This window comes from Lepisosteus oculatus, chromosome 2 (genome assembly GCF_040954835.1).
Source record: "Lepisosteus oculatus isolate fLepOcu1 chromosome 2, fLepOcu1.hap2, whole genome shotgun sequence".
NCBI lineage: Eukaryota > Metazoa > Chordata > Actinopteri > Semionotiformes > Lepisosteidae > Lepisosteus > Lepisosteus oculatus.
The window spans coordinates 4,884,798-4,909,498 of NC_090697.1; the positions used below are offsets into that span (position 1 = coordinate 4,884,798).

The 24,701-nt window shown below is 46.9% G+C and overlaps 2 protein-coding genes across 4 annotated transcripts in view; both read left to right on the top strand.

Annotated features, from left to right (window-relative positions):
* The window catches only part of map3k5 (mitogen-activated protein kinase kinase kinase 5), an 85,424-nt gene extending 82,951 nt beyond the window's left edge, over positions 1–2,473 (top strand). For all 3 annotated transcript variants that reach the window (XM_015354584.2, XM_015354590.2, XM_069196121.1), the window contains 2 exons: positions 59–135; positions 678–2,473. In XM_015354584.2, the coding sequence (XP_015210070.1) occupies positions 59–135; positions 678–738 (138 nt within the window). In that variant the 3' untranslated portion in view covers positions 739–2,473. The remainder of the gene's footprint in view (positions 1–58; positions 136–677) is intronic.
* A 740-nt stretch (positions 2,474–3,213) lies between these two features.
* Positions 3,214–24,477, top strand: lrp11 (low density lipoprotein receptor-related protein 11). The gene is made up of 9 exons (XM_006626248.3): positions 3,214–4,110; positions 9,842–9,999; positions 12,575–12,716; positions 15,566–15,691; positions 18,808–19,026; positions 20,276–20,446; positions 21,800–21,856; positions 22,550–22,654; positions 23,796–24,477. Exons 1-9 carry the CDS (start codon positions 3,489–3,491, stop codon positions 23,948–23,950), a joined length of 1,755 nt encoding a protein of 584 aa, XP_006626311.2. The 5' UTR covers positions 3,214–3,488; the 3' UTR covers positions 23,951–24,477.
* Positions 24,478–24,701: the final 224 nt, after the last annotated feature.

The following is a 24,701-nucleotide window of genomic DNA, read 5'->3' on the forward strand; positions in this document are numbered from 1 at the left end:
TTTTGATGGTGCTGTGTATGAATAACAGAGGGCATATTTCTATCTCCACGTCTCCTAGTTCCTGGCGGAAGATTACACGTTGACCGACATTCTTCACGATGTGACAAGAGATGACCTGAAGATCTTGAGATTAAGGTATGTCTGGCATTGTTTTGGAGTCGGTGGAGTTGTGTTTTAATGGGTCTGAAACTGTTTTGCCATTTTATAATAAGAGGTTTGGAAGTTTTTCAAATATATTTACTTAACCTATTTCAAGGTTCAGGAGGTTCTTGTCTTTAAAAGCTAAAGTGAAAAGAGACTGGGTAGATACGGTCATAAAACACTAAACAAGCCAAGTCTCACTTCCTTCCATCCAATTTCTAACTCCTTCCAGTTCAGGGTCACAGGGAGCTCATCCCAGCAAGCAACAGGCACACGGCGGGGTACACCCTGGACAGGACGCCAGTCCATCACTGGGCAGACACACAGACACTCACCTACTCACACCTAGGGACACTTTTCCCAGAAGCCAAACAAATCACCGTGCAGAAAAAGCCACCTGTTAATTGGAGAGATTTTGGCCACGTTGCTTTTTTTAAAAAAAATATTCACTTCATTTTATTTTTACCGCACACTCCCAAGTATTATGAAGCAATGCATATTTCTGACATGTGTTTTGGGAATGTTTTGTGTTACAGGGGAGGCATGCTGTGTAAGCTGTGGAAAGCCATCACAGATTTTCGAGAGAAGCATTCGTAGACACCTTGGGATACCGATGTGTTTATTGGACAAAGACCTTAATCAATACGGAACCAGTATTCTTTTTGCTGCACTTTATTTTTCAGTAATTTATGAGACCAAATTAGACTCATCCTGATTAAAGGAATGATGTACTTGGGGTAAATGCTTTAGTTACAAATGTACATATTTCTAAAATATTGAACAAGTACTTTCATACCCTGGGTGCTCCAGTTTCAGGCCCTTGAGGTTTCCAGCTGTAGAGCCACTGGAACTATTTCTTGGGGTGAATGAGACAGGACATTACGTGCAGGCTGCTGTAGCCACAGGGTTGACTGTGTTTTTATATGTATACACAAACCAGAATTCTTCAGTTGTTCCAGCAAAGAATTCAGTCTGAGTTATAGCGCCATCTATTGAAATTGGGATAAACAGCAGCTTTTGGAGTTGACTAACTTTTTAAAACAAAAGACCATCTGAGAAGGTATTTTTAAGTCAGACTTCAGTGAGTATTTGATAAAATAGATACTGTTTGCTTTTCTTTGAAAATTAAAACTTACCTTGGTAACTAGTGTATCTTATTTTTCTTAATATTCTCTTCACGTATATTGGAACTGAGACTAAAAAATTATAACAAACCACAAAGCTTGAGTCGATTTGTTTTTGGAATGGACCAGAATATCTTTTTAGCGCTGTGTTCGAGCCCGCTATGCCCTGTACTCTTTCTGTAGATTGAAATTAATTATCCACTTTCTGTTTTAAAATTTAAATACATTTGTGTGAGTTGTACCAAGATGTGAGAGTTTCTAAGTTGATATGAGTTAATTGATGTTTCCTTCCTAAGCAGCATAGCTTGGATCTGTAATATAAAGGTTTAAAATAATTCTCTTAGCAAGTAATCATTCTTGGTCTCTAGCTACAGATAACACCTAAATTTTGTTGCCAAGAGCTTAATTTGTAACTGTGCTGTTTCCACTTTTTGTGTGCAGTGTGGTCAGCAAAACAGTGAACATGTACATTTTAATTCTGAGATAAAACAACACACATAACTTGCAGTTGAAAACTGACTGTACGTACTGAAAAACTGAGACAAGATCATATGCACCATATCTCATTGCTCAGTGATTTTGTCAAAACACCTGAAGCTCTTTCATTTTTCCTTTATAAGTAAATGTGACAGTGGAACAAAACTTTGAGAACTGCTTTGAAGTACATAGATTTATATACTGTGTTTACACCTGTAAGTAACAGATTTAAATATGCAACGCAAAACAAAATGTTTGCTTCCTCTTTTTCTGTGTTTTAGTTCAGTTTAATAAATTATTTGACATACATTAACTTTTCAGTTGAGCCATAGCAAATACAGATCGGGGAAACAAACATGTTTTTATAGTGCAAAACGTAGGAGGATCATTGTGCCATTATTAATAAGGATGCATATATATATAGAGAGAGAGAAACTTAACAGACTAATGTCTAATGGTAATGTTAGATTGTGTAAAGACCTTTCCAGTTATACATTATTCCCTTTTTCTTTTTAACTTGCATATCCAAATGGAAAATGCGAATATGAACTAATATTTTTTACACATTTTCAAACTATTGTAATGTTTGAATACTCGTTTTTAACTGATTGCTTGTCTTTTTTGTTTTTATTTATATCTGTAATGTAAACAGACGAGATTGTGTCTGTGAATAATTTTAATGTTTCAAGGTGTGGATGAACTGTAAAAATAAAAATGAAATTTTGCAATCAGATTGTTTTTTTTTCTGCGTCCCACACTCCACTTTCATAATTAAATCCCTCAGAGTCCAGATATAATTCTTTATGTTCCATTTTGGGGAAAATGCATACATTTTGGTATTGAATAAGGTTATTTCATTAACCTATCTAAACATACCCTCCTCAGGAATCCTGAAATGCGCACTGATGTTAATCCCAGTATTCGTTCAATGAAAAATATCTCTTAAGCAATCCAGAAGTGGTCACTGCTCTATGCTGAAATTGTGCACTGAACTTCATAAAAAAAGTGACACTTCATTCATAACACAGCACCCATATCGCCCTGCAGCTCGCCACTAGCAGCCCACTGAAGCTCAGCAGGTGTGTGTCACGTTATCTAGGTGGGGCTGCACACTAGTGGTGGAGGGGAGACCCATCACCTGTAAAGAGCTTTGAGAGATGTTTCCAGAAAAACGTTATGTAAGTGTGAGGTTTATTGATTTTTTTTTATTTATCCGTCCAGTTTTGCCAAATCTATACACGTAGAAGGTATTCCTACTTCTGAATATTACTTCTTTATAAAACTGAATTAATACATTTAATTTGATCACATTTATATTCCTATTCCTTTCAGGCGAAAAGGTATTTTTAACATCTTATATTGTGCATTATATTGTGTATTAATCACACACTACACGGTGAGCACTTAGCTACAGTGCGCAAGTCGGGCACTGAAAGACAGCGGCGAGTGCGACCGATTCCGCGTTTTGCACACTATTGACGTCATGGGTCTGCGATCTCTTCCATCGCTGGATGGAGCTGTCTGTCCTCGCCGGTGCTGAGCTGCTCAGGGCCTCCATGTTACCGTCAAGGTAGCGCACAGCAGGGTTTTACACAGAGGACCGTGGACGACACACTGTGTGTACAGTGTAAGACGTCATGTTTTAACAAAGAGCGAGGGGTCTCTTTTTTTTTATTTAGCTCGATTTGACATTCAGGGGGTGATGAAGAGGTGAAGATTACTTTCCGGGGAACCTCTGATTACAACATGAAAATGTTACATGCAAATATGCCACGGTCGTCCGCATCTCCGCAGTCCCACCGTCTGCTGTGCTGCGTGACGCTGCTTTTCACCGGCCAGTGCGTTTTGGCCAAATTCTCCCAGATATCGGATTTGAAATCGAAGCTTTCTGGGGTAGAGGAGCTCTTGGAGGAGTTTCGGAAGCAGCTCCAGCAGGACCAGGAGCACAAGAGGGAAGACGGAGCGGGCGACGAGTGCCTGAACAGCTACAACGCCATAGAGGACTACATCATCAGGGCGAGGGACTCCATTGAGCTGGGAGCCACCTTCCTGACCGCGCCGGCCAGGGTGTACAGCTGGAGAGACTGCCTCCACGCCTGCTGCTCCGATCCCCACTGCACCGTCGCAGTCGCGGAGCAAGAGCGGGGAAGGTCGGAAGAGAGCCTCAGCTGTTTCTTATTTAACTGCACTTACCGGGGCAGGAATATCTGTAAGTTCTCTTTGCAGGAAGGCTACAACAGCTACAGCCGCGTTTACAACGCGACCCTGCGCCCCGCCGCCGGCGGGTCGAATTCGGACCTTCCGGAACACCCGAGTTCAAGAGGGGGACCCCGTGTCAAAACCATAGAGGACGATTCAGCCATAGAAGGTAAGTTACTCTGATTCCTTTTGACCAGTTAAGCAAATGCATGTAGCCTACACTGTAATACTGAACATCACTGTCTTTTGAAGTCGACTGATAAAACGCTTATGTGTTTGAAATCGAGTACTAAAAACACTTGGTTGGAGGGAGTACTGAGGCTGAAAACCTTAATTAAATTAAGGTGCTACAGTACATTAGTGTGCCTGGCAGTATTATCTGCATAGAGTGAGCTGGATGTTTCGGTAATTCACGTTTTAACATGAATTCTAAAATCGCTTCTAATGTCTGGAAAGGAACTTTTGTGCATATCCATACCCGGTAATTCATGCCAAAGTACAATATTTTCCGATAATATGAAAACAACACTTAATATTGCACAGAAATTACAAATCCTCCGGCATTTTTAAATCAAGAGGGATGGACATTCTTTCTTTCCGAATACATTATGTCTTTCTAAAATAAAAGCTTCTTGAAGTGTGCATAATGGGACACAATCATACTTCCTGTTGTGTACTGACCCAGTCCATCAGTGGTCCAGTTTGTCTAGATGGCCTTATTTACTGTCCATATTGTGGTGGAGGCACTCAGTAAAGATAAGCTCTTACATTAGAGTATTCCCAGCATAGGATTTAGACCCCAAAAGATTCAACTGATGAAAGAAAACTGAAGCAGAAAATCCATTCGTGGCAGGTCAGAGCCCGAGTCCCGTGTCCCAGAGACTGGACCGGTTGCACTGTGAAACTACTGTATCTGAAATCCTTACTCAAGGCAGTAATAGCAGAAACTGCCGAATTTCTGGACCTCGTCCACGTTGTGACTGTGATGCTGGTGGGCTTAGCAGGATTTACAAAGCCGGTGATAATCAAAGGAAAGGGTTGACATGATTTGAGCTGTGAGCTGATGGATGATGTCAGGAGGCTTTTAGGATTGTAGGCCCCAGAGATCATTGGCAGAAAAAAACACAGCCCACAGGCTCAGCATTACTGTGAGATACTTAAACATGTCTGGAGAAAACAGAGTTGAGAAAACATATAGTTGAGACCTTCCACCACCCTATAACTAAATATCCATTTGATCCATGGCTTTTTCGCCATACCCTGCCAGACACGTTCCTATTTTTCCTGCTGTGCCCCTGCTGTACCTTGGTGCAGGAAGTGTCCTCTAGGATTGTCACATCCACTCAGTCCGACCCTACCACTGGTCCTGGAGCAAGGCCACACATATAGTTAATGGACGGTTGCGAACTAGAATTGACAGCACCATAGCAGCTGTTGTACTGAGGGGCCTGGCTGCTCCTAATATCCACCGCGGCCTCAGCAGGCCCTGTGGATGCCAGGGCTCATGGTGTCTGGGGAGCGTGTCACTTGTCACCCTCTCAGCTTTTGGTAAACAGTTTGATAATGTCGTAGGGTGGAGGGGGGGAAGGGGGGGTTGTTCATCAGGGCAGGCAGAAGTGTGTATGCCTCATATGGGCTCAGATCCAGAGTCAACTGCCTGTACGTCATATGCAAAAGTACCCCAGGACTCTGACTTTCTGCACAGACTGGGTGCCTGGAAAAGGCTGCCGTGCTGTGGGCCAGGGTTACTAAGCTTAGCAAGACAATAGATAAGGTGTTGCTTCCTTGTGTAGGGCATCGGCAGCTGTTTAATTAGTCTGCTGCAGTGATGTTTTTGCTGACAAATCCTACACCATCGATGACTGGTCTTCAAGGGTAATAGATTGGTGCTCTTGTGGACTGTGCTTTGGGCTCAATGTATGATTTTACCATCTGTGCATTTTTATGTTGCTTTCAGTTAAAAGGCACAGATTGTCCCACAGATTATGTGTATGCAAGGGGCATTTAAACCTTTTTTGAGTGACGCAGAAGGACGTACTTTGGCACACCTTTCTTCTGCATAAAAATCTGCATCTGTATCTACACTGCATGATAATGTCAAGGTTGAAACAAGGATATGCTGCACCACAAAACGTTTTGTATTGAAGGAGATATATTGAGACAAACTCTTACTCACCCGGCGAGAAGAGATTCCAGGAGCAGCCCAGTATAAAAGCTGCTTCTGTCTGACGTACAAGCAAAATGCTCTGATATTTCTGCCCGCAGTGCTTTCATCCGAGAGTAAAATCAAAGAGCTAAAGACCTCGTATACAAATGATTAGAAAAATGCTTTTTTTAAGAGATATCATTTTAGTTTAGTCATAATGTTGTAATGGCACGCCAGTGAGGCAGGACTCGTAGCGTGATCCAGGAACGTGAGAGAGCCCACTCGCCAGGCGAGAGGAAGCCGAGCTGGGGAACCTGCGAGTGGCTCACAGGGAAACCCAGGAGCTCTGTGTTATTACTGGGACCCGGGGGAGCCCTGGGGACGAGGAGCAGGCTGCTCTGGCAGGCGTGTCTATCTGGGGAGCCGGGGCGCTCGGTCTGCAGAGAGGGCGAACCGGGGAGTCTTGGTCAAGTGTCGTCTGAGTCCAAAGCTGGGAAGACACCGGCAGGCAAGAAGCCGTAGGGAGAGACCCGTCAATGAGGCCAGCGAAGGTCAGACACAAGGAAGGTGCTGTGGGACGAGAGGCTCGGTGTCGAAGCTCAAATACAGGGCCCAGAGCTCCGACGGGTCCAAGTGTTCATACTGAAGAACACCTGTTCGTCATTACCCCGTGTCGGGAGGGACAGTCCCTCATGAAAAACCGATGTCACTCGAGTAGAGATAATCATTTTCACGCCTGTCATTGAAAATGAGTGAAAAAGATTATCTCTACTCGAGTGACATCGGTTTTTCATTTTAAACGTGGGCAGGGAGTTTTGCCACAACAAAGTGTTTTGTGAGTCATTTTGGGGGAAGACAGGACTGACTGTGCATCTACAGGCCTGTGAACAGCATCACCAGATCTATCGAGACCTGCCACCATTAAGGCAGCCAAACTCTTCTTCTGTTCCAGGCTTAGTGAAAGACTTCTTTTCTAATGCTTGAACCTTAAGTCAATCTCAGTCTTAGTCAATCTTAGTTATCTCCCTCTGCTGAACAATGTAACACACTTTGTTACTATGATTGGTTACCTGAAGAGGAGTATGTTTATTCTCCTGGGATCCCAACAGGACTATATTACCATTTTAAGCTTCCTATACATTATGAGTGCCGTCAAACACAATGCTCAAATTAGGGTCTTTGTGTTCTTTTTGATGCAAAGTAAATAGTAAAGTTTAATTTCAGGCTGAACAGTAGAAAGAAGAAACAAAATGTTTCTCCTGTTGAGCCTCGACACCTGAAAAGGCTCAACAACAAATTTAAAGTTGTGAATTTTCGCCATTGAACAAAACAAAATAGTCTGTAATGTTAAAGTGAAAACAAAATTCTACAGATCCCTCTAAATTGTTGTCATAGGAACAGTTTCTCCCATCTTGGCGGTGGAAGACTGTAAGTCCTTTAGAGTTGTGGCCTCTTGGTGACGTCCCTGACTAGTGCTCTTCTCGCCTTGTTCTGCACAGATTCCCGGTTGTGCCATATTTTCGACATGTCTTTATAATGGACTTTACTGTGCTTTGGGGGATATTCAGTGCCTTGGAAAACATCTTTTCCTGTCCACTGATAGGTGCTTTGAATGTTCCTCAACAGCGGGACCTCTCAGAGAAGGGTGGGTTTAACCTGAACTCATGTGCAAAACCATAACTGCACACAGGTGGACTCCCATTCAGCTAATTACAGTATGTGACTTATAAGGACAATTGGTTGCACCATCGCCTATAGCTGTACAGGCACTCCCAGTCAAATTGTATGTATCAGTGAATTGCTAAGTGGGGAAAAGAGCTGGCGTAACCTCTGCGAGGTACAAACTTAAATACGACAAATTTAAAAAAACAGCATGTAAGTGTCATTGGAACTTTATTAGAAATAAATGCTCTGTGTGGATGAAAGGATGTTAGATCATATAGGATTTCCCTCAGTCATCTTTGAAAGAGGTGCACTGCCATGTTGCATACAGTCTGAAGTTACAGTGATACATACTCAAGATCATTTCCATTGTTATAGTCTCAGACAAATGGATGCACATTTGCTTTATGTTTGTTCCAATGGAAACCTTCTGCAGCATCCTGAAGAACAAAGGAATACTTCTCAGAAAAATTTATCAAGAACAGTATATTTAGATAAGATCACTTTGTTAGCCATGTACAATTTCTTGCATTAGGAATTTGTCTTTTCGCATACCCCAACTTGCTCTCCATGAGACACACAGACTGGGAGAGAATAGCTGGGGGTCAGAGCGCAGGGTCAGCCATTTATACAGCACCCCAGGAGCAGTTGGGGTGAAGGGCCCAACACAGTAGGATTCCTCTGCCGGTCGCGGGATTTGAATCGGCAACCTTCCAGACACAGAGCCACTGCTCTGCCCAACATATTTATCTAGTTTAAGGGATTCTTGCACTTGTTTACAAAACGAGGACATTTTATGATCTGCAAGGGAATTTTAGAACTAATTTGGCTGAGATAGCTCCCAAACTTCTCGCAGCTGTTTATTGAAATCCATTTTGAAGGGGTCGTAGCAACAGTATTTCTGTTTAAACCTGTAGAAATCTTTTTTTGATTACATAGACATCTTTAATACTGTAGAACTACTTTCGTGTCTGTAAACCAAACTTTCAGCTATTTTCTTTCAGCTCTCTAGTTGATGCTGAAGTTCTTTTACCAGGTGTCTGCTTGTGATAGTCCCTGGTGACCGGATCCCTGGCATGAATGTCAGGGCTGTTAATTAACTGGTGTTTCTCAGGAATCGAGAACCAAGGTTTTGAGTTTCCTGCATGTGACGAATGACACCACAATTGGTCAGAGCTTTTGAACAACTAATTTTCTGTTTTCATATAGCAGTGTCTGTAGAGAATATTAAAAAAATTAAAATGACCATTGAAAGTTTTAAGCTCTTATTTTTTAAATAATAAAGATGAATATTCATACATTCTAACCAATACATTGTTGAAAGAATTTAATCTTTTGGAGCATACAAAAAGCTCTAAAATTATATTAAAATTGTGGCTACACTATGTGTCGATTACAAGTAGCAGTGTCTTGACAGAAACTTGGGTATATTTTTTTGACAAGTATTTTTATGCTTCATGTTTTTGGACAGATATGTCCAAAAGCGACCACTTTAACTGTTCAATCCCAAAACCTATTGGAAAGATTAACTTGAAATTTTGTGATCCTTCTTTCAGGGGACACAAATGTGTGTGTGTCATATTTCAGGCTAATATGAGTTTCACATGTAATAACCCTGTTATTTTTATAATGATCACTCTTGTTGGTGTGTCATACAGAAATGTTTTTCTTGTGTGATGCACACAGCTGAAAACTGCGCGACTTTAACACAAATTTGATGCCCTGTGTTTTACAGATTGCCCTTAGAGAGTCTGTAGTGACCCATAAGATCACGGACTAGGTCCTCAGTACCAAGAAAGAACAGTTTTTATTTTGGAAAGTAAATTATTTCCTATCCTAAATTTTACTTCGTTTCATCGATTAGATTTGTCTTAAGAGGATCAGAACTTTGGGCTTTTTTAAGTGTCCTCTTGCATCTATCAATTCCCAGAGGACCAAATATAAAGAGGTTCCTAAGCACTCAACACTTAGTCACAGCAGATAACCTCCAGCAGGTGATCAATAATAAGAACGACCCGGAGGATCCCCAAGTGTTTTGACAGTACAGTGGCGCGGATCGATGGGGCTTCTCTTCTCTTGTTTTTCCATGCAGACAGTGATGAGCCCCCCCGCAGTGATGCTGGGCAGGACGTGGTCATACAGCTGCCCACCGACTGGGCAGTTCTGGACGGGAGGGACAGCGTAGACGATCACGGAATCCCACGCTATGAATGGACCTTACTGCAAGGTGATCCCTCTGTAATTACCAAGGTAAGGAACTAACAGAGGTCGTCTCAATATGTCTCATGATAGGAACAAGCACCTGCCACCTCCTCATTTACTGCATTGCTATTTTATGCATTCCAGCATGGCCGGCACGAACCGTGGGCCAATCAGCTGCTAGAGGCCATACGACTGGGATGAGATCAGCTGCCTTTCCCTGCCTGTAGTCTCTGTCCTGTGCTTTTTTTAAGGATGGACAAAATTGAACGTTTTTTTGTTCTTCTTTCTCAGTAGCATTTTCTGGCCTCTGTTATCTTCTGGGTTTATTTCTCATGTTTTGCTAAGTATGGTTTGTGTTTTCTGACACACCACTTTGTTTTTTGTCCTGCTGGTCTGGCCCGCCACCCTGTTTTATGGGTAACTTCTAATCCTCAATGGGCATAGACTTGGAAACAGGGGTGAAAGAGACCAATTAAATGAACGTTTCATTCACAACAAGAATTCAGAATGAAAATCAGAAGACACTGTGTAAAAATAAGCTCCTCATGGTATCGTCCTAAACCTTTTTAAAGTAAAGAAAACATTATCTGAAGCTGAATAAACAAGCGTCTATTTACCTGGCATTGTGGTGAGTCACTGAAACTACAGAGCTGCCCAGTAGAATTAGGCTGTCTGAGAATTGTTTCCACATTGAGCCCGATGTGGGATCGTGTGACAGGTTGTACTCAAACGTACTTTATTTTTTAAGCCATAGGTCACTCCCCAGAAACAGAGGACACATTTGCCACAGTGGAAATTTTATATTTTTCACAACAAACTGAATTTTGTAGGTCAGTTATAACATCCACGTGCTAGAAATAATTACGCTCGCAAAATAACTCTCGTAACATGACATTAAAAACATTTACCAAAACGTTACAAATATGGTTTACACATATATTAAGCATTTGTTGACTTAAAAGCTATAAAGTGGATTCATGCCTTTGTGGTGAGTCGGAAAAAAACAGAGTCAAACCATTTTGTAATTAACTTATAGGACTCTGTTGGATAAGATTGCGTTTAGAAGAATAATTTAATTCTTGGGTATTCAGAATTACTTGTAAATTATGACTGAATTTCTGAAAGAAAAGTACTAATTTAAGAAATCTCAAAGTGCTATCATACCTCAATTTTAAAGCATACAGACTGGGTAAGTAAAGACCTAATCCTTGTTATAAAAGGTGTGATCCTCACTTGAGAAGCTCATGACAAATTGAGGAGGTTCTTTAGAGTAGTCAGAGAACAGATGCAGCGTGTTTGGTTAGGATACAGCTGGGCTCAGAAGCAGAGTAGGACCTGCATGTGGAAAAAAGGACAGATTGAAAATGCTGCAAGGGTTTAGATAAGAAGCTATTACATTACAACCTCTTTCAAGGACAGAGGCCCTATTGTGATAAAACTCTCCTGTGCAATCAAGGTGAGAGATGAATAACGTCAGTGCTCCTTACTGTCCAAACCGAAGAGTCGTGTACTGCAAAACATACCAATTAGTCGATGGAAGGATACAAATCAGTAGTTATATTTTTTTCAGCGTTTTGATTTCCTCATTGCAGTGTTCAAAGCTCTTAACGAGCCTTCTTGTCCTGCTGGGTGATTTTAACCCCTCAAGAATGGACTGCGCTACGGTCGTGAGCTCATGCGTGAGTCGTGTCGCTAGCCAGCTGTGACCGAGAGTTGCCAGGCGGGCGGGGGGCAGTCAGTCAGGCGGGACTCTCTGAGCCCTTTGCAGGCGTGCAGACGTGCCTCTCTTCCTCCCGTTGTCACTGAACCCCCCTGGACGGGGCTGCGTTGCTCTGTTAGAAGAGACATGATCAGACCCCTGGTTGATTGCCTAGGAGCCCTTAAGAGAAGGGCGAGGGTATTAATCCATCCATCCATCATGTCTTCTGTGTGTTAGTACTCCATGCAGATCTCTGTAGACCTATTGTAAACAATAGCTATATCATCGATGTCCCTCTTGGATCCATAGCAATGATGCAGCATCCAACTCAGATGGTGCCCAGCCCGGGCACCATCCAGACATGTGGGGAGGGGAATAGGATAGTTTGGTCAGAACAGATGTATCTACCTGGTGGACCAACACAGAGACACACAGTGGCATGTACAGCAGCACCAGCAGCCATGATTGCAGCAGGCTATGATGTAAGGTGTGAGTAGGTTAGGCTGAAGTAATAGGTCTTCAGTCTGGATTTGAATACTGAGATTGACTCGGCATCCCGAATATGGGGTGGGAGACTGTTCCATAAGCTAGGGGCCCTGTAACTAAAGGCTTTACCACCAACTGTTATTTTATTAATGCGTGAAAGATGAAGAAGACCTGAATTCTGTGATCTAAGCAGGCGACTTGGATGGTAAACAGGTTTCATGGTGGTAGTACTGGGTTGTTGAGCGCAGGTTTCTTTGGTGCATTGTGAAGTTGTGAAGAGCTTTGTGTGAGTACAGTAGCTTCTGTCTTGTGGGCTTTTCATCCCTTCGGGATCAGTAAAGCCTTATCTATCTATCTGCTCAGGCCTCGTTTAGATTTATATTAGCCAGTACTGCTGTCCATGTCGCCTCTCGGTGACTGTGCTCCTTTATTGGGCAGGTCACCCAGCCCGGAGTTCTGAAGCTGAGTGGTCTCCAGGAGGGGTCGTACTGCTTCCAGCTGAGCGTCACGGACACTGCTGGACAGAAGAGCTCAGACAACGTCACCATCACTGTCCTTCCACCTGAGCACAAAGCAGAAGGTGCAGCAGAGTCCCCAGAGTCCCCAACAGTACAGCGGTCTCTTAAAGAGCACTGAACAGAGCGTTGTACACTGCAGAGTTATTTAGGGAATCTGTGTTTTCAGGTTGTGATGAAATCATTCATGTCCAATTTCCGTTTGATTGCTGATGCCCATACGTACTGACTCAGCCCAAAACAAACAAGCCTACATACGTCAGTTGTGAAATGTCTCTGTAATGCCATACTCCCCGTCTCCAAAATCACTCCTTTCCAGTAAAGCCTCCTCAGCCAAAAATGACACCTAGTTTTAATTTTAAATTAATTTGATCCAATGTTAATTATGTAATGCATCATAAATGATCACAATAAATGGATAAACCCAAGAACTTTTGACCTAGAGTAAAGAATTAATGAAGTCACAACAACAAATTCCTTTCTCACTTCCTTAGAAGGATGTATTGTGGTGTCTTATTCTAAGAGAGGTCTGATGGGCGGAGCGGTGGCTCTGTGGCTCAGGATCTGTGCCTGTGGGTGGAACCAGCCTGTTGCTGGTTCAAATCCCACGGCCGGCAGAGGAATCCTCCTCCGTTGGGCCCCTGAGCAAGGCCCTTCACCCCAACTTTTCCAGGGGCGCCGTATAAATGGTTGACCCTGCACTCTGACCCCCAGCTTCTCTCCCTGTCTGTGTGTCTCATGGAGAGCAAGCTGGGGAATGCGAAAAGACAAATTCCTAATGCAAGAAATTGTATATGGCCAATAAAGTGATCTTAATCAGTGAACACAAGGAGAAAAGTGGTATTGCACCATACAGTACGATGGGCAGCAATACTCTACAGTCACCAAATGAATCTCCAAATATACCAATATAAGACTTAAACAAAAAAGATGTTTAACCCACAATTAAAGTACTGCAATCATTGGTGCCTCCTCCAAGACCGGACAACTCAGCACTCGTTCAGGGTCCTGTGGAAGAGACCTCAGGCTCAGGGCACCTTTGCACAAACCACTCTGTGATCCTCTGTAACTAGAATCCCTGGCCTCCTTTAACATGCACCTGCAGGCGACGCCAGATCTGTCTTGAGCACCCCAGCCCCTCCCACTTAATGCTCTGAGACAACTAACCTCTCTGTCCTGAAGCAGCTGCCCCCACCGCTGCGGTCTAGCAACCCAAAGTGACCAGGGCAACACCCTTATCTACACCAAGCCCACTGTGAAAATACACCCCTCCCCAGCTACTGCTCAGTCAGCCACTAGGGCGTAGGGGTGGGTCAACTCTTCAAGCCAGTATCCGGGCTGTATCCTGGCAGATCTATAATCCCATAACATAATGTCTGACTGACACTTTCCTTTTTCTCATTGGAATGATGAGAAAGTGTGAATAATGAGAAAGTTTCTCATTTTAAAAAACCGATCCCCAAAGAGAAAATGCCCATCCATGAAGAACTCGCATGGAGCAAAAACAAAAAAGACACAGGAGTCCCCCAAGAGCCGGGTTAGGAGCCCTAGATCTGGAATTGATATGACAGGATCTTCTCCCACATGTACTTCATATTATATCTGGAGTCTGGGAGTCTCAAATTTAAAAGGAGTTCAGGAAAATAACATCATTTCCCAAAATGTTTTGATAAACAATTATGGATGTAATACTCGGCTTCATCCAACTTGGAAGAAATTAGCGTGGCTTTGTTTTGATCTTGAAAGCATATTCGTTTTCCGCAGTGTATTAGTATCATTATTAATTTTTATTTCTTGATAGTATTCAATATATGTAAGACTGTAGGCAGTCAGGGCAGCCCCAAATGAACCAGACAGGAGACAGCAGTGAGACAAATTTTCGTCTTTATTTCACGACATGCACAACGGGAGAGCCACAATACAACCGAAATGTGCACAAGTAAAACCTGAAGCAGAAAGCAAGCATCAGAGATTAAATACACTTTCAGGTGGGGGTGGCTGATTAACTGCTCTCCCACTTACAATACTAAATAACTGGCCTCTATTAAATACTGTTTGTGCAGAACCACTTTTTTATGACGTATCAAAACCATGGTGTTGTGCTCTGAAACTGTTTATAATGCTGTTTGGATTCTGATGTGTGACAACTTCAGAAGTGGTGTATTGCTAAGCCACTAACAATAATTAAAAGTACAATGCTTTACTTGGCTAGACTAGTGACGAGTCAGATTCTTATTTCCTAGAGAGCAGGAAGCAATTTCAGCCAGATTACTCCACAGATCACTCGGCCTTTGTCCATAATGGAACATAATTAAGAAATTTGCATTAATAAATGTTACTACTGCATGAAGGTCACTGAGCCAGAGACAGAAGTATTCAGACTGCAGGAAATGTTAATACCCTCTGGGAAATATTAAGTCAGACAAAATATATGTGTTTAATAAAATGTGCGGCATAGTCCATTTTATTATTTAGCAGTGTTGCTTGATTATTAGAGTATTTGTTCTCTTTTTAATGGATTGCAAAATGAATAGATTTGAGGTTCCAAAGCATTGAAAAAAATCACTTTCATACATTGTGCTCAAGATGAATGAAGCATAATGATACTGCATATTAATGTGAATATGTGACTTTGAATACCAGACTCTAAATACTTTAACTCTGGTATAATAGCGCTCAACAGACAAAAAAACAGACACCAATCTATCCCACTTCAAATCAGTTGATTAAATAACCGATGCTGTTATAAAAGAGCATGATGTTGTATTTGGCAAAAAGATATGATTCGTGTTCTTCTGGAGCACAAAGGCCTGCAGGGAATCGAAGACACATTTGTGTCCTACGTGGCATTTCTCATCTGAGGTCTTTCCTGCTGGGTGCAGTGCTTCACAGCACATGTTTCTCCTCTCTGCAGCTTGTACAGGGCGCTGTTCCCGATACCAGTTCATGTGTGATGATGGCTGCTGCATCGACATCACGTATGCATGTGACGGGAAACAGCAGTGTCCAGACAGGTCTGATGAGGCCTTCTGCCAGAGCTGTGAGTACTGCGGCGGTTTGCGTGACCAACGTTTCAAGGAACTGAGTGACCGGGGCCTCTCAGCGCTCAAGTCTCCGTTTAGGAGTGATTTCAGCAGTTAAAAGTGGTTTAGCTGCAGTATCATATCTTTCTTTTTCCTATTTCTTAAAAAAATCCCAAACAAATAACAGTAATATAATCAACATTGGTAACATAAAGCTGCAAATAAACATTAATAAAAAAAGATTTCGTATTTTAGAAACAGAGCCAAAGCCTACTTGATAAAATAACCATTACTGTAAACTTTTATATGCAAAACCAAAGGATTTTTTTTAAGCTAACCCATTTTACCTCAGTGTTTATTTTGAGGCCTTGAGGGTGAACAGTTGGGCGGAAGTGGGGGGGAAACAGCTCCACTGCTGCAGGCCCCCAGTCTGTCAAGTTCATCTGCTGCGGTCTGGGCTGCTCCGACCGCCCTGGGAAATACAAAAGTCAGAACCTGCTGGCCACCACACAGCAGACCGCGTGAACACGTGTGAGGGCTGTTCCCTGGCGACAGGCCGGCCACGTGACAGGACAGCGACACGCCGGCCGAGTGACAGGCGGGCGACAGGCCGGCCGAGTGACAGGCGGGCGACAGGCCGGTCGAGTGACAGGCGGGCGACAGGCCGGCCGAGTGACAGGAGAGCGACAGGCGGGCCGAGTGACAGGAGAGCGACAGGCCGGCCGAGTGACAGGAGAGCGACAGGCCGGCCGAGTGACAGGAGAGCGACAGGCCGGCCGAGTGACAGGCGGGCGACAGGCCGGTCGAGTGACAGGCGGGCGACAGGCCGGCCGAGTGACAGGAGAGCGACAGGCGGGCCGAGTGACAGGAGAGCGACAGGCCGGCCGAGTGACAGGCGGGCGACAGGCCGGCCGAGTGACAGGAGAGCGACAGGCCGGCCGAGTGACAGGCGGGCGACAGGCCGGCCGAGTGACAGGCGGGCGACAGGCCGGCCGAGTGACAGGCGGGCGACAGGCCGGCCGAGTGACAGGAGGGCGACAGGCCGGCCGAGTGACAGGAGGGCGACAGGCCGGCCGAGTGACAGGCGGGCGACAGGCCGGCCGAGTGACAGGAGAGCGACAGGCCGGCCGAGTGACAGGCGGGCGACAGGCCGGCCGAGTGACAGGCGGGCGACAGGCCGGCCGAGTGACAGGAGGGCGACAGGCCGGCCGAGTGACAGGAGAGCGACAGGCCGGCCGAGTGACAGGAGAGCGACACGCCGTCCCAGTGACAGGACAGCGACAGGCCGGCCGAGTGACAGGAGAGCGACAGGCCGGCCGAGTGACAGGACAGCGACAGGCCGGCCGAGTGACAGGAGAGCGACACGCCGGTCGAGTGACAGGAGAGCGACAGGCGGGCCGAGTGACAGGAGAGCGACAGGCCGGCCGAGTGACAGGAGAGCGACAGGCGGGCCGAGTGACAGGAGAGCGACAGGCCGGCCGAGTGACAGGAGAGCGACAGGCCGGCCGAGTGACAGGAGAGCGACAGGCCGGCCGAGTGACAGGACAGCGACAGGCGGGCCGAGTGACAGGAGAGCGACAGGCCGCCCGAGTGACAGGACAGCGACACGCCGGCCGAGTGACAGGCGGGCGACAGGCCGGCCGAGTGACAGGCGGGCGACAGGCCGGCCGAGTGACAGGACAGCGACAGGCCGCCCGAGTGACAGGACAGCGACACGCCGGCCGAGTGACAGGAGAGCGACAGGCCGGCCGAGTGACAGGAGAGCGACAGGCCGGCCGAGTGACAGGACAGCGACAGGCGGGCCGAGTGACAGGAGAGCGACAGGCCGCCCGAGTGACAGGACAGCGACACGCCGGCCGAGTGACAGGCGGGCGACAGGCCGGCCGAGTGACAGGCGGGCGACAGGCCGGTCGAGTGACAGGCGGGCGACAGGCCGGCCGAGTGACAGGAGAGCGACAGGCGGGCCGAGTGACAGGAGAGCGACAGGCCGGCCGAGTGACAGGCGGGCGACAGGCCGGCCGAGTGACAGGAGAGCGACAGGCCGGCCGAGTGACAGGAGAGCGACAGGCCGGCCGAGTGACAGGCGGGCGACAGGCCGGCCGAGTGACAGGAGGGCGACAGGCCGGCCGAGTGACAGGAGGGCGACAGGCCGGCCGAGTGACAGGCGGGCGACAGGCCGGCCGAGTGACAGGAGGGCGACAGGCCGGCCGAGTGACAGGCGGGCGACAGGCCGGCCGAGTGACAGGAGAGCGACAGGCCGGCCGAGTGACAGGAGAGCGACAGGCCGGCCGAGTGACAGGAGAGCGACAGGCGGGCCGAGTGACAGGCGGGCGACAGGCCGGCCGAGTGACAGGCGGGCGACAGGCCGGCCGAGTGACAGGAGGGCGACAGGCCGGCCGAGTGACAGGAGAGCGACAGGCCGGCCGAGTGACAGGAGAGCGACACGCCGTCCCAGTGACAGGACAGCGACAGGCCGGCCGAGTGACAGGAGAGCGACACGCCGTCCCAGTGACAGGAGAGCGACAGGCCGGCCGAGTGACAGGAGAGCGACAGGCCGGCCGAGTGACAGGACAGCGACAGGCCGGCCGAGTGACAGGAGAGCGACACGCCGGTCGAGTGACAGGAGAGCGACAGGCGGGCCGAGTGACAGGAGAGCGACAGGCCGGCCGAGTGACAGGAGAGCGACAGGCCGGCCGAGTGACAGACGGGCGACACGCCGGCCGAGTGACAGGAGAGCGACACGCCGGTCGAGTGACAGGACAGCGACAGGCCGCCCGAGTGACAGGAAAGCGACACGCCGGTCGAGTGACAGGAGAGCGACAGGCCTGCCGAGTGACAGGAGAGCGACAGGCCGGCCGAGTGACAGGAGAGCGACAGGCGGGCCGAGTGACAGGAGAGCGACAGGCCGGCCGAGTGACAGGAGAGCGACAGGCCGGCCGAGTGACAGGAGAGCGACACGCCGGCCGAGTGACAGGAGAGCGACAGGCCGGTCGAGTGACAGGCGGGCGACAGGCCGGCCGAGTGACAGGAGAGCGACAGCCCGGTCGAGTGACAGGAGAGCGACAGGCCGGCCGAGTGACAGGAGAGCTACAGGCCGGCCGAGTGACAGGCGAACTCTCTGTTTTGCCTCTAGTTGATGGAAGCCGGAAAGCCGTGAGCCACTCCTCGGACACCGCCAGCCACCTGGACACCGCACCCTACTCCGAGGACGGGGGCGACAGGGTGATGTTGCTGGGGGAGCCCCGAAAGGCAGTGGAAGACCTGAATTCTCCGGTTCATTCCTATGACGGGGGGGCGGCCTCCCCTCCTCGGCCTCACACCCAGACAGAGCAGGACGGCAGAGAGGTCTCGGGTATGCTTGCCGGAGGGAGAGGTGGGGTCTGTCAGCTGTGCCTCACAGCCCTGAGGTGCTGTTAGCGTTCAGCCAGCACTACACATCGTTCCCCCCGCGTCTTCACCTCGGTCCTCCCTGAGTCGAGCACTCGAAACAGAAGCAGTAGCCTTGCAGTGGGTGCTGGGGAAATAGCCATTTCAACAGCGTAGCATCAGCAACATCACAAAAACCTCCGAAAGCACCTGGACGCACAGTTTGATTGAATAGATTCATTTAGGTGTACCACAAATCTTATATTTCTGTGCTATTTATTTATCTTTTATGTGCTAAATGACACAAGATGCACCAGGAGTTTACCTCAATGTTGTAAACATTAGTGAGATACTTTTTTTATATCACACTACATGTTTTAGACCTTTCAAGCATTTCATTAAGAATATGTCTGTTCTACTCTTTATTAATATAACTCTCAATCTCAGTCTCACTTTATATATATTCTAAAAGCAACATTACTCATTAGGAAGACCTGAAAGCCTCCCAATACCACTTTTGAGAATGTCACCTTCTTTAATATATTCAATCACACAATATTTGTTTATACCTTTGCATCTATTGTGTTATAAAATATAATGAGTTCAAAAAGGAATGTAAAAACTATTTGTTTTTAGTTTTCATTAAATGACACTGTCATATAGGTTAACTGACTGCAGCTTCTAATTAATAACATACAGGAAAATGCTGACTGAAGTTGTCGTCTTAGTTGTTAACTGGTTGAGAGATTTGTGCAGCTATATGCCACTGTTTTCTAATGTAATCGTTACAAGAGTTATAGCAGAGCACAAAATGACTAAATAGTAATACTAATACATGTGTCATCATTAAAGAACAGAAAAAGACTCTGATGCAAGGATTATTAAATGAACTGAACATATTGTGTTACCCCATTGTGTTATGGAGAAATGTAGGTATGGTGGTTAATTCAACATGAAGGGATTCTCTGTAATAGGTCATACTAATAGGGCTTAACAGAGCTTTCCCTTCTGCTCCGCTGTGTGCTGAACACTGAAGGCAGACTACAACAACGTAATATATTGTTCCCAGCAGAGGAGGGGCAGGTGGTACACAGTGCACCTCAGTTTTAAGTTATCCGATCCTCCAATTACTGTGAGATGGATCTGTTTCTCTTCCTTGCATGAGAGGAACAGGACCCTCAACAGCCAACAGTTTTACCCTGGTCGTGAGAGAGGTGACGCTTGTGTGTCCACAGACCACTGTCTGGCGCCCCCTGCTGCTGGTCCCTGCAAAGGCCTCTTCCCACGCTGGTATTTTGATGGGGCCGACGGCACCTGCAAGCATTTCATCTACGGAGGCTGCAGAGGCAATGGGAACAACTTCCTGCAGGAGGCCGACTGCGTCAACGAGTGCGTCAGGAAGCCAGGTGCCCCAGCTCTTCCGGTCACGTCTGCGGCCTCATTCATGCAACTGCACATGTCACGATTGAACCTTACACACCCCTTGAATGTGAAGCCCACATGTTAGAGTTGCAATATCTTTTGCCAACAGCCGTGTAGTGGGGATTTTGCAAGCTGCAAAGGAGCAAGCCGAGAGGGAAATCCCACAGAGTGAAACTTTTTTCCCCTTGTAATCCCACTTTTTTCTCCGGACAGCAGCAGACAAAAACAGGACACTAATTGCAAAAGATGACGCTAATATTAGGGAGAGACAGTCCCCCGCTTTGTGAAGGGGGTTTCAGACGTATCCTAGATTGTTTTGAGCTGTACAGGAATTTTGAAGTCGGGATTTTGAGTTTTGAAAGGAATTTTGAGCTTGAATTTGACTAAAACTGATTTTTGATGGTAGTGTTGAAAATCACGGGCGTGTAACTGTAGGAATGGAATGGAGCAGTGGGTGAGCCCCTGGACAGGTAGTGGGTTCAGGTCCCTGCTGCAGACCGAGCTGTTGCATCATTGGACAAGCTGTCTTCCTGCTTTTGACTAGCATTGCTGGGGACCTTCCTCGCAATGTGCCAGTCCCATCCTGGGGGGAGTCACCTGCTCTGTGTTCGCGTGCTGCTGCAGTAACCAGGATGAGTCCCATAGCTCACCCAGTGAGCCGCTGTGCTCTTTCACGGCCTGTGCCAAGCCTGTCCCTCTCTGTAGATCAGACCTTATGTCGCTTATTTCCTCTAGCGGTGGTAGTAATTGGCCTGGGTTGTCTTCTGCTCTCTACTTTTCGAGTGTGGAATTTCCTTTGGAAATTTAATTGCATACATTAAATGCTCCAATGATCTCCCTTCTAGATCAAAGTCTGAGCCTAGGTGTAAAAATACACACGTCACTTGAAGTGGCAAAGCAGATCCCTTTCAAAATTTTCATTCCGCACAACAAAATCCAAGAAATTCATCCCTAGTAAAATAATATCATGCAATGCCAACCAGGCAGTGAAAAGGCTTTCTGAAATGTTGCCTTTGACTTGCAATATTCTGTTTCATCTAGATTGACTCGGGGTGAACATGAAAACAATAAAAGTCAGTAGACCATGAATATTCATCAAAACATGGCGTGAAATGTTCAAACACCTGAGGCTAAATTCAAAATAATCATCACCTTGAAACTGTACGTAGATTTGATTCAAATGTAATTTTGAGAACTGTGGTATTTCATACTTGTGCGCTGAACTCACGTGGGTCGTTAATTGGATATGAAACATGATGGGTCAGGACAGAAGTGTTCAGGGAGCAAAGGGAAAAAGCTGAAATAATAAGCCCACGTTTGTCTGTTTATGTTTTTAGGAAGAGCTGTACCAAAGAACACCACGGACCCTCCGTCTAGAGTGGAGTCAGAACCTTGTAAGTTCACAAATGTAGATGCACGTCCAGATGGAGAAACAGATCGGTTTTCATTCATTAAGAGCGAATTGCAGCAGAAGTCGGCAAGCACTTCGTCAGACTGGTGGTAGTGAAGGGGAGTCGCCATTACCTGTAAAGCGCTTTGAGTGGAGTGTCCTGAAAAGCGCTGTATAAGTGTAAGCAGTTATTATTAATGATTATTACTTCAGGGGTGTCCAGCTCATTTGTTCGGCCCACGTGACGGGTGTGGCCAGGGCCTGAGTGACTTACTGTACCTGCGTCTGCATTGTCTGAGTCCGCACACGACGCAGGCGCCTTTGATGGACTTGGCAGTCTCACCCTGCAGGGCAGGCGCTCCCTGCGGTGCTCGATCTCTGATCTCCGTTTGATGGTGTCGCAGATCTAGTCTGGCAGGAGAGTGTCTTTGCATGAAAACGGTGGGACTCAAAACCACAAGGCCCCAGTGCTCACTTCCCCCTCCTCTATATGGCCAGTAAGGTGATCTGATCTGATCTCCCTTGTATCTGAAGGAGACGTCTGTGGATCAGCATGTTCCTGTCCCCTTGCAGGCATGTTTTCACACCCGAAGAGGGCTCCAGAGCCGAAAAGTTGTGTTTCCTTTCTTCTCTTTTCAGCAGGGAATAAACCTTTACTCGTCCCTTTCTATTGTAAAGTGCCTGTTGTTTCCCGTAGCTCGCACTGCCAGACCAGATGTCCCGCCGGACAGTGGAGGGGACAGTGGCATCTCCTTGTCAAAACCGGCACAAGGCATAGGTGGACACCCAGCCCCAGAGTCAGGTCTGCAGTTCCGGTGATGTAGTGGTTAATTACTCTATAATTAACTAGAGTCAGCAGCCATATCAGCCTGCAGCTCACAGCTGGCAGCCCACTAGAGCTCAGCAGGTGTGAGCCTGGCCAGTACCTGAAGGGGAGACTCCTGGGACAGGTAAGGCAGCTGCTGGAAGAGGTGTTAGTGGGGCCAGCAGGGGGCGCTCACCCTGCGGTCCATGTGGGTCCTAATGCCCCAGTATAGTGACGGGGACACTGTACTTTAAAAGGGCGCCGTCCTTCGGATGAGACATAAAACCGAGGTCCTGACTCTCTGTGGTCATTAAAAATCCCAGGGTGTTTCTCGAAAAGAGTAGGGGTGTAACCCCGGCGTCCTGGCTAAATTTCCCATTGGCCCTTACCAATCATGGCCTCCTAATAATGCCTATCTATGAATTGGTTTCATCACTCTGCTCTCCTCCCCACTGAGAGCTGATCTGTGGGGAGAGTACTGGAGCATCAGGTGGGGCTGCACACTGGTGGGGATGGAGGGGGGTCTCCATTACCTGTAAAGAGCTTTGAGTGGAGTGTCCAGGAAAGAGCTATATAAGTGTGAGCAATTATTATTATTATTATTATTATACCAGATAAAGCGACAGAAGTGCTTCACACATGATGACTAAAAGTAGAGAACCTCTGCCTATTCTTTACGTACAAAAGCAAGCTTCTCAACATATGAGACCCGACGTAACACGCGTGGTCAAGTCATGCATGCAGCACTCCACAAAGCACCTGAGCCACACCAGGCAAAGGAGCCTCAAATCACTGAGCCGTTGGCGTGGGGAGTTCGAGCCACTATCAAAATATCTTCTTCGCTTTTTTGACGGAAGCGATTGCAGTAGCCATTTAAGATGCAAGCATTCATATGAAAGGCAAGAACAGGTAGAAGTGGGTTCCCCTCAGGGCCAGGGTGTTGAATTTCTCCTTTAGGTACCGGCTGGAATTGTGTTTTTTCCCCTGCCGCGGGTGCGATTTTAAACCCTCGCTGGTGAAAAGCCCTGGGACGGTCTCCTCCAGGCCCCGTGCGCCTCCGTGTTGATTCGTGTGCCTCGTGCAGTGTGTGCGTGACCGGGCGGGCCCTCTCTCTGCCCCCTGCTGTTCCCCTCTCCAGGCGCCGTGGTGCCGCTGGCTCTGGGCCTCGCCATCACCGCCCTGCTCCTGCTCATGGTTGCCTGCCGGCTGCGCCTCGTCCGGCAGAAGCTGAAGAAAGCGCGGCCCATCACCTCGGAGGAGTCCGACTACCTGATCAACGGCATGTACCTGTAGCGTCCGGACCAAGAGCCACCTGGGCAGAGGGACCCCGCCTGCAGCACAGAGGTGGTCTGGAGCGGCCCTCACCTCAGAGGTTTCCAGAACGTATCTGTACCCCCAGGCTCGACGGCCTGTGCTGAAAATTCGAAAGCGGCTACGGGTTTTAATCACCATAAAGGTTATTCCTCTCCCTGCTTGAGTACATTTCCTGGAGCTGACAGTGTGGTGGGGGGCTGAACTGGAAATCGAGAAAAGCCGTTTATCTCCCAATTACCCAGCTCTTACCATAAATATCAGCACTGCTGTCCTTATAACTGTGCAGCTGTTCCATGAACATGCGCTCTTGTCACGTCTCCATTTTTTACTGTGTGTCAGCCCAAATCATCCTTCAGCCTTGTCAGCAGTTTGGTAAAAAAGGTAATTTTTTCAAAACCTAATATTTCCTTGTTTGAGTTTGATTGACATTCGTCTGGTGCATTCTCAGGTTTGAAATGCTGAACGAAGCCCTAAGAAATAAAATGTGCAGAGTTCTGTAATCGTGACAGTGTTGTATTGCCTTTTAATGCTTGTGCCAGGGTGTCATGGTTGTGCCTTCAGTAAAATGACAGTGTCTCATATTCAAAGAAGAATTGATGTACGCCGAGCAGCATACTATAAACATCTTACCCATCATGCTCATCACGAGTTCACTTTGTACATTTTTGTGAAGACCAAAGGGTGAAGGCGATATCCTGAAAGTGTAGTTTCTGGCCTGTATTCCCCCTTC

What these genes read in the sequence shown, in the direction of transcription:
- lrp11 (XM_006626248.3), top strand. Translation starts at nt 3,489, where the DNA reads ATGAAAATGTTACATGCAAATATGCCACGGTCGTCCGCATCTCCGCAG. An exon ending in ATCCCTCTGTAATTACCAAG is followed by an intron (nt 10,000 to 12,574) that starts GTAAGGAACTAA and finishes TTTATTGGGCAG; the next exon opens with GTCACCCAGCCCGGAGTTCT. An exon ending in TAGAGTGGAGTCAGAACCTT is followed by an intron (nt 21,857 to 22,549) that starts GTAAGTTCACAA and finishes TGTTTCCCGTAG; the next exon opens with CTCGCACTGCCAGACCAGAT.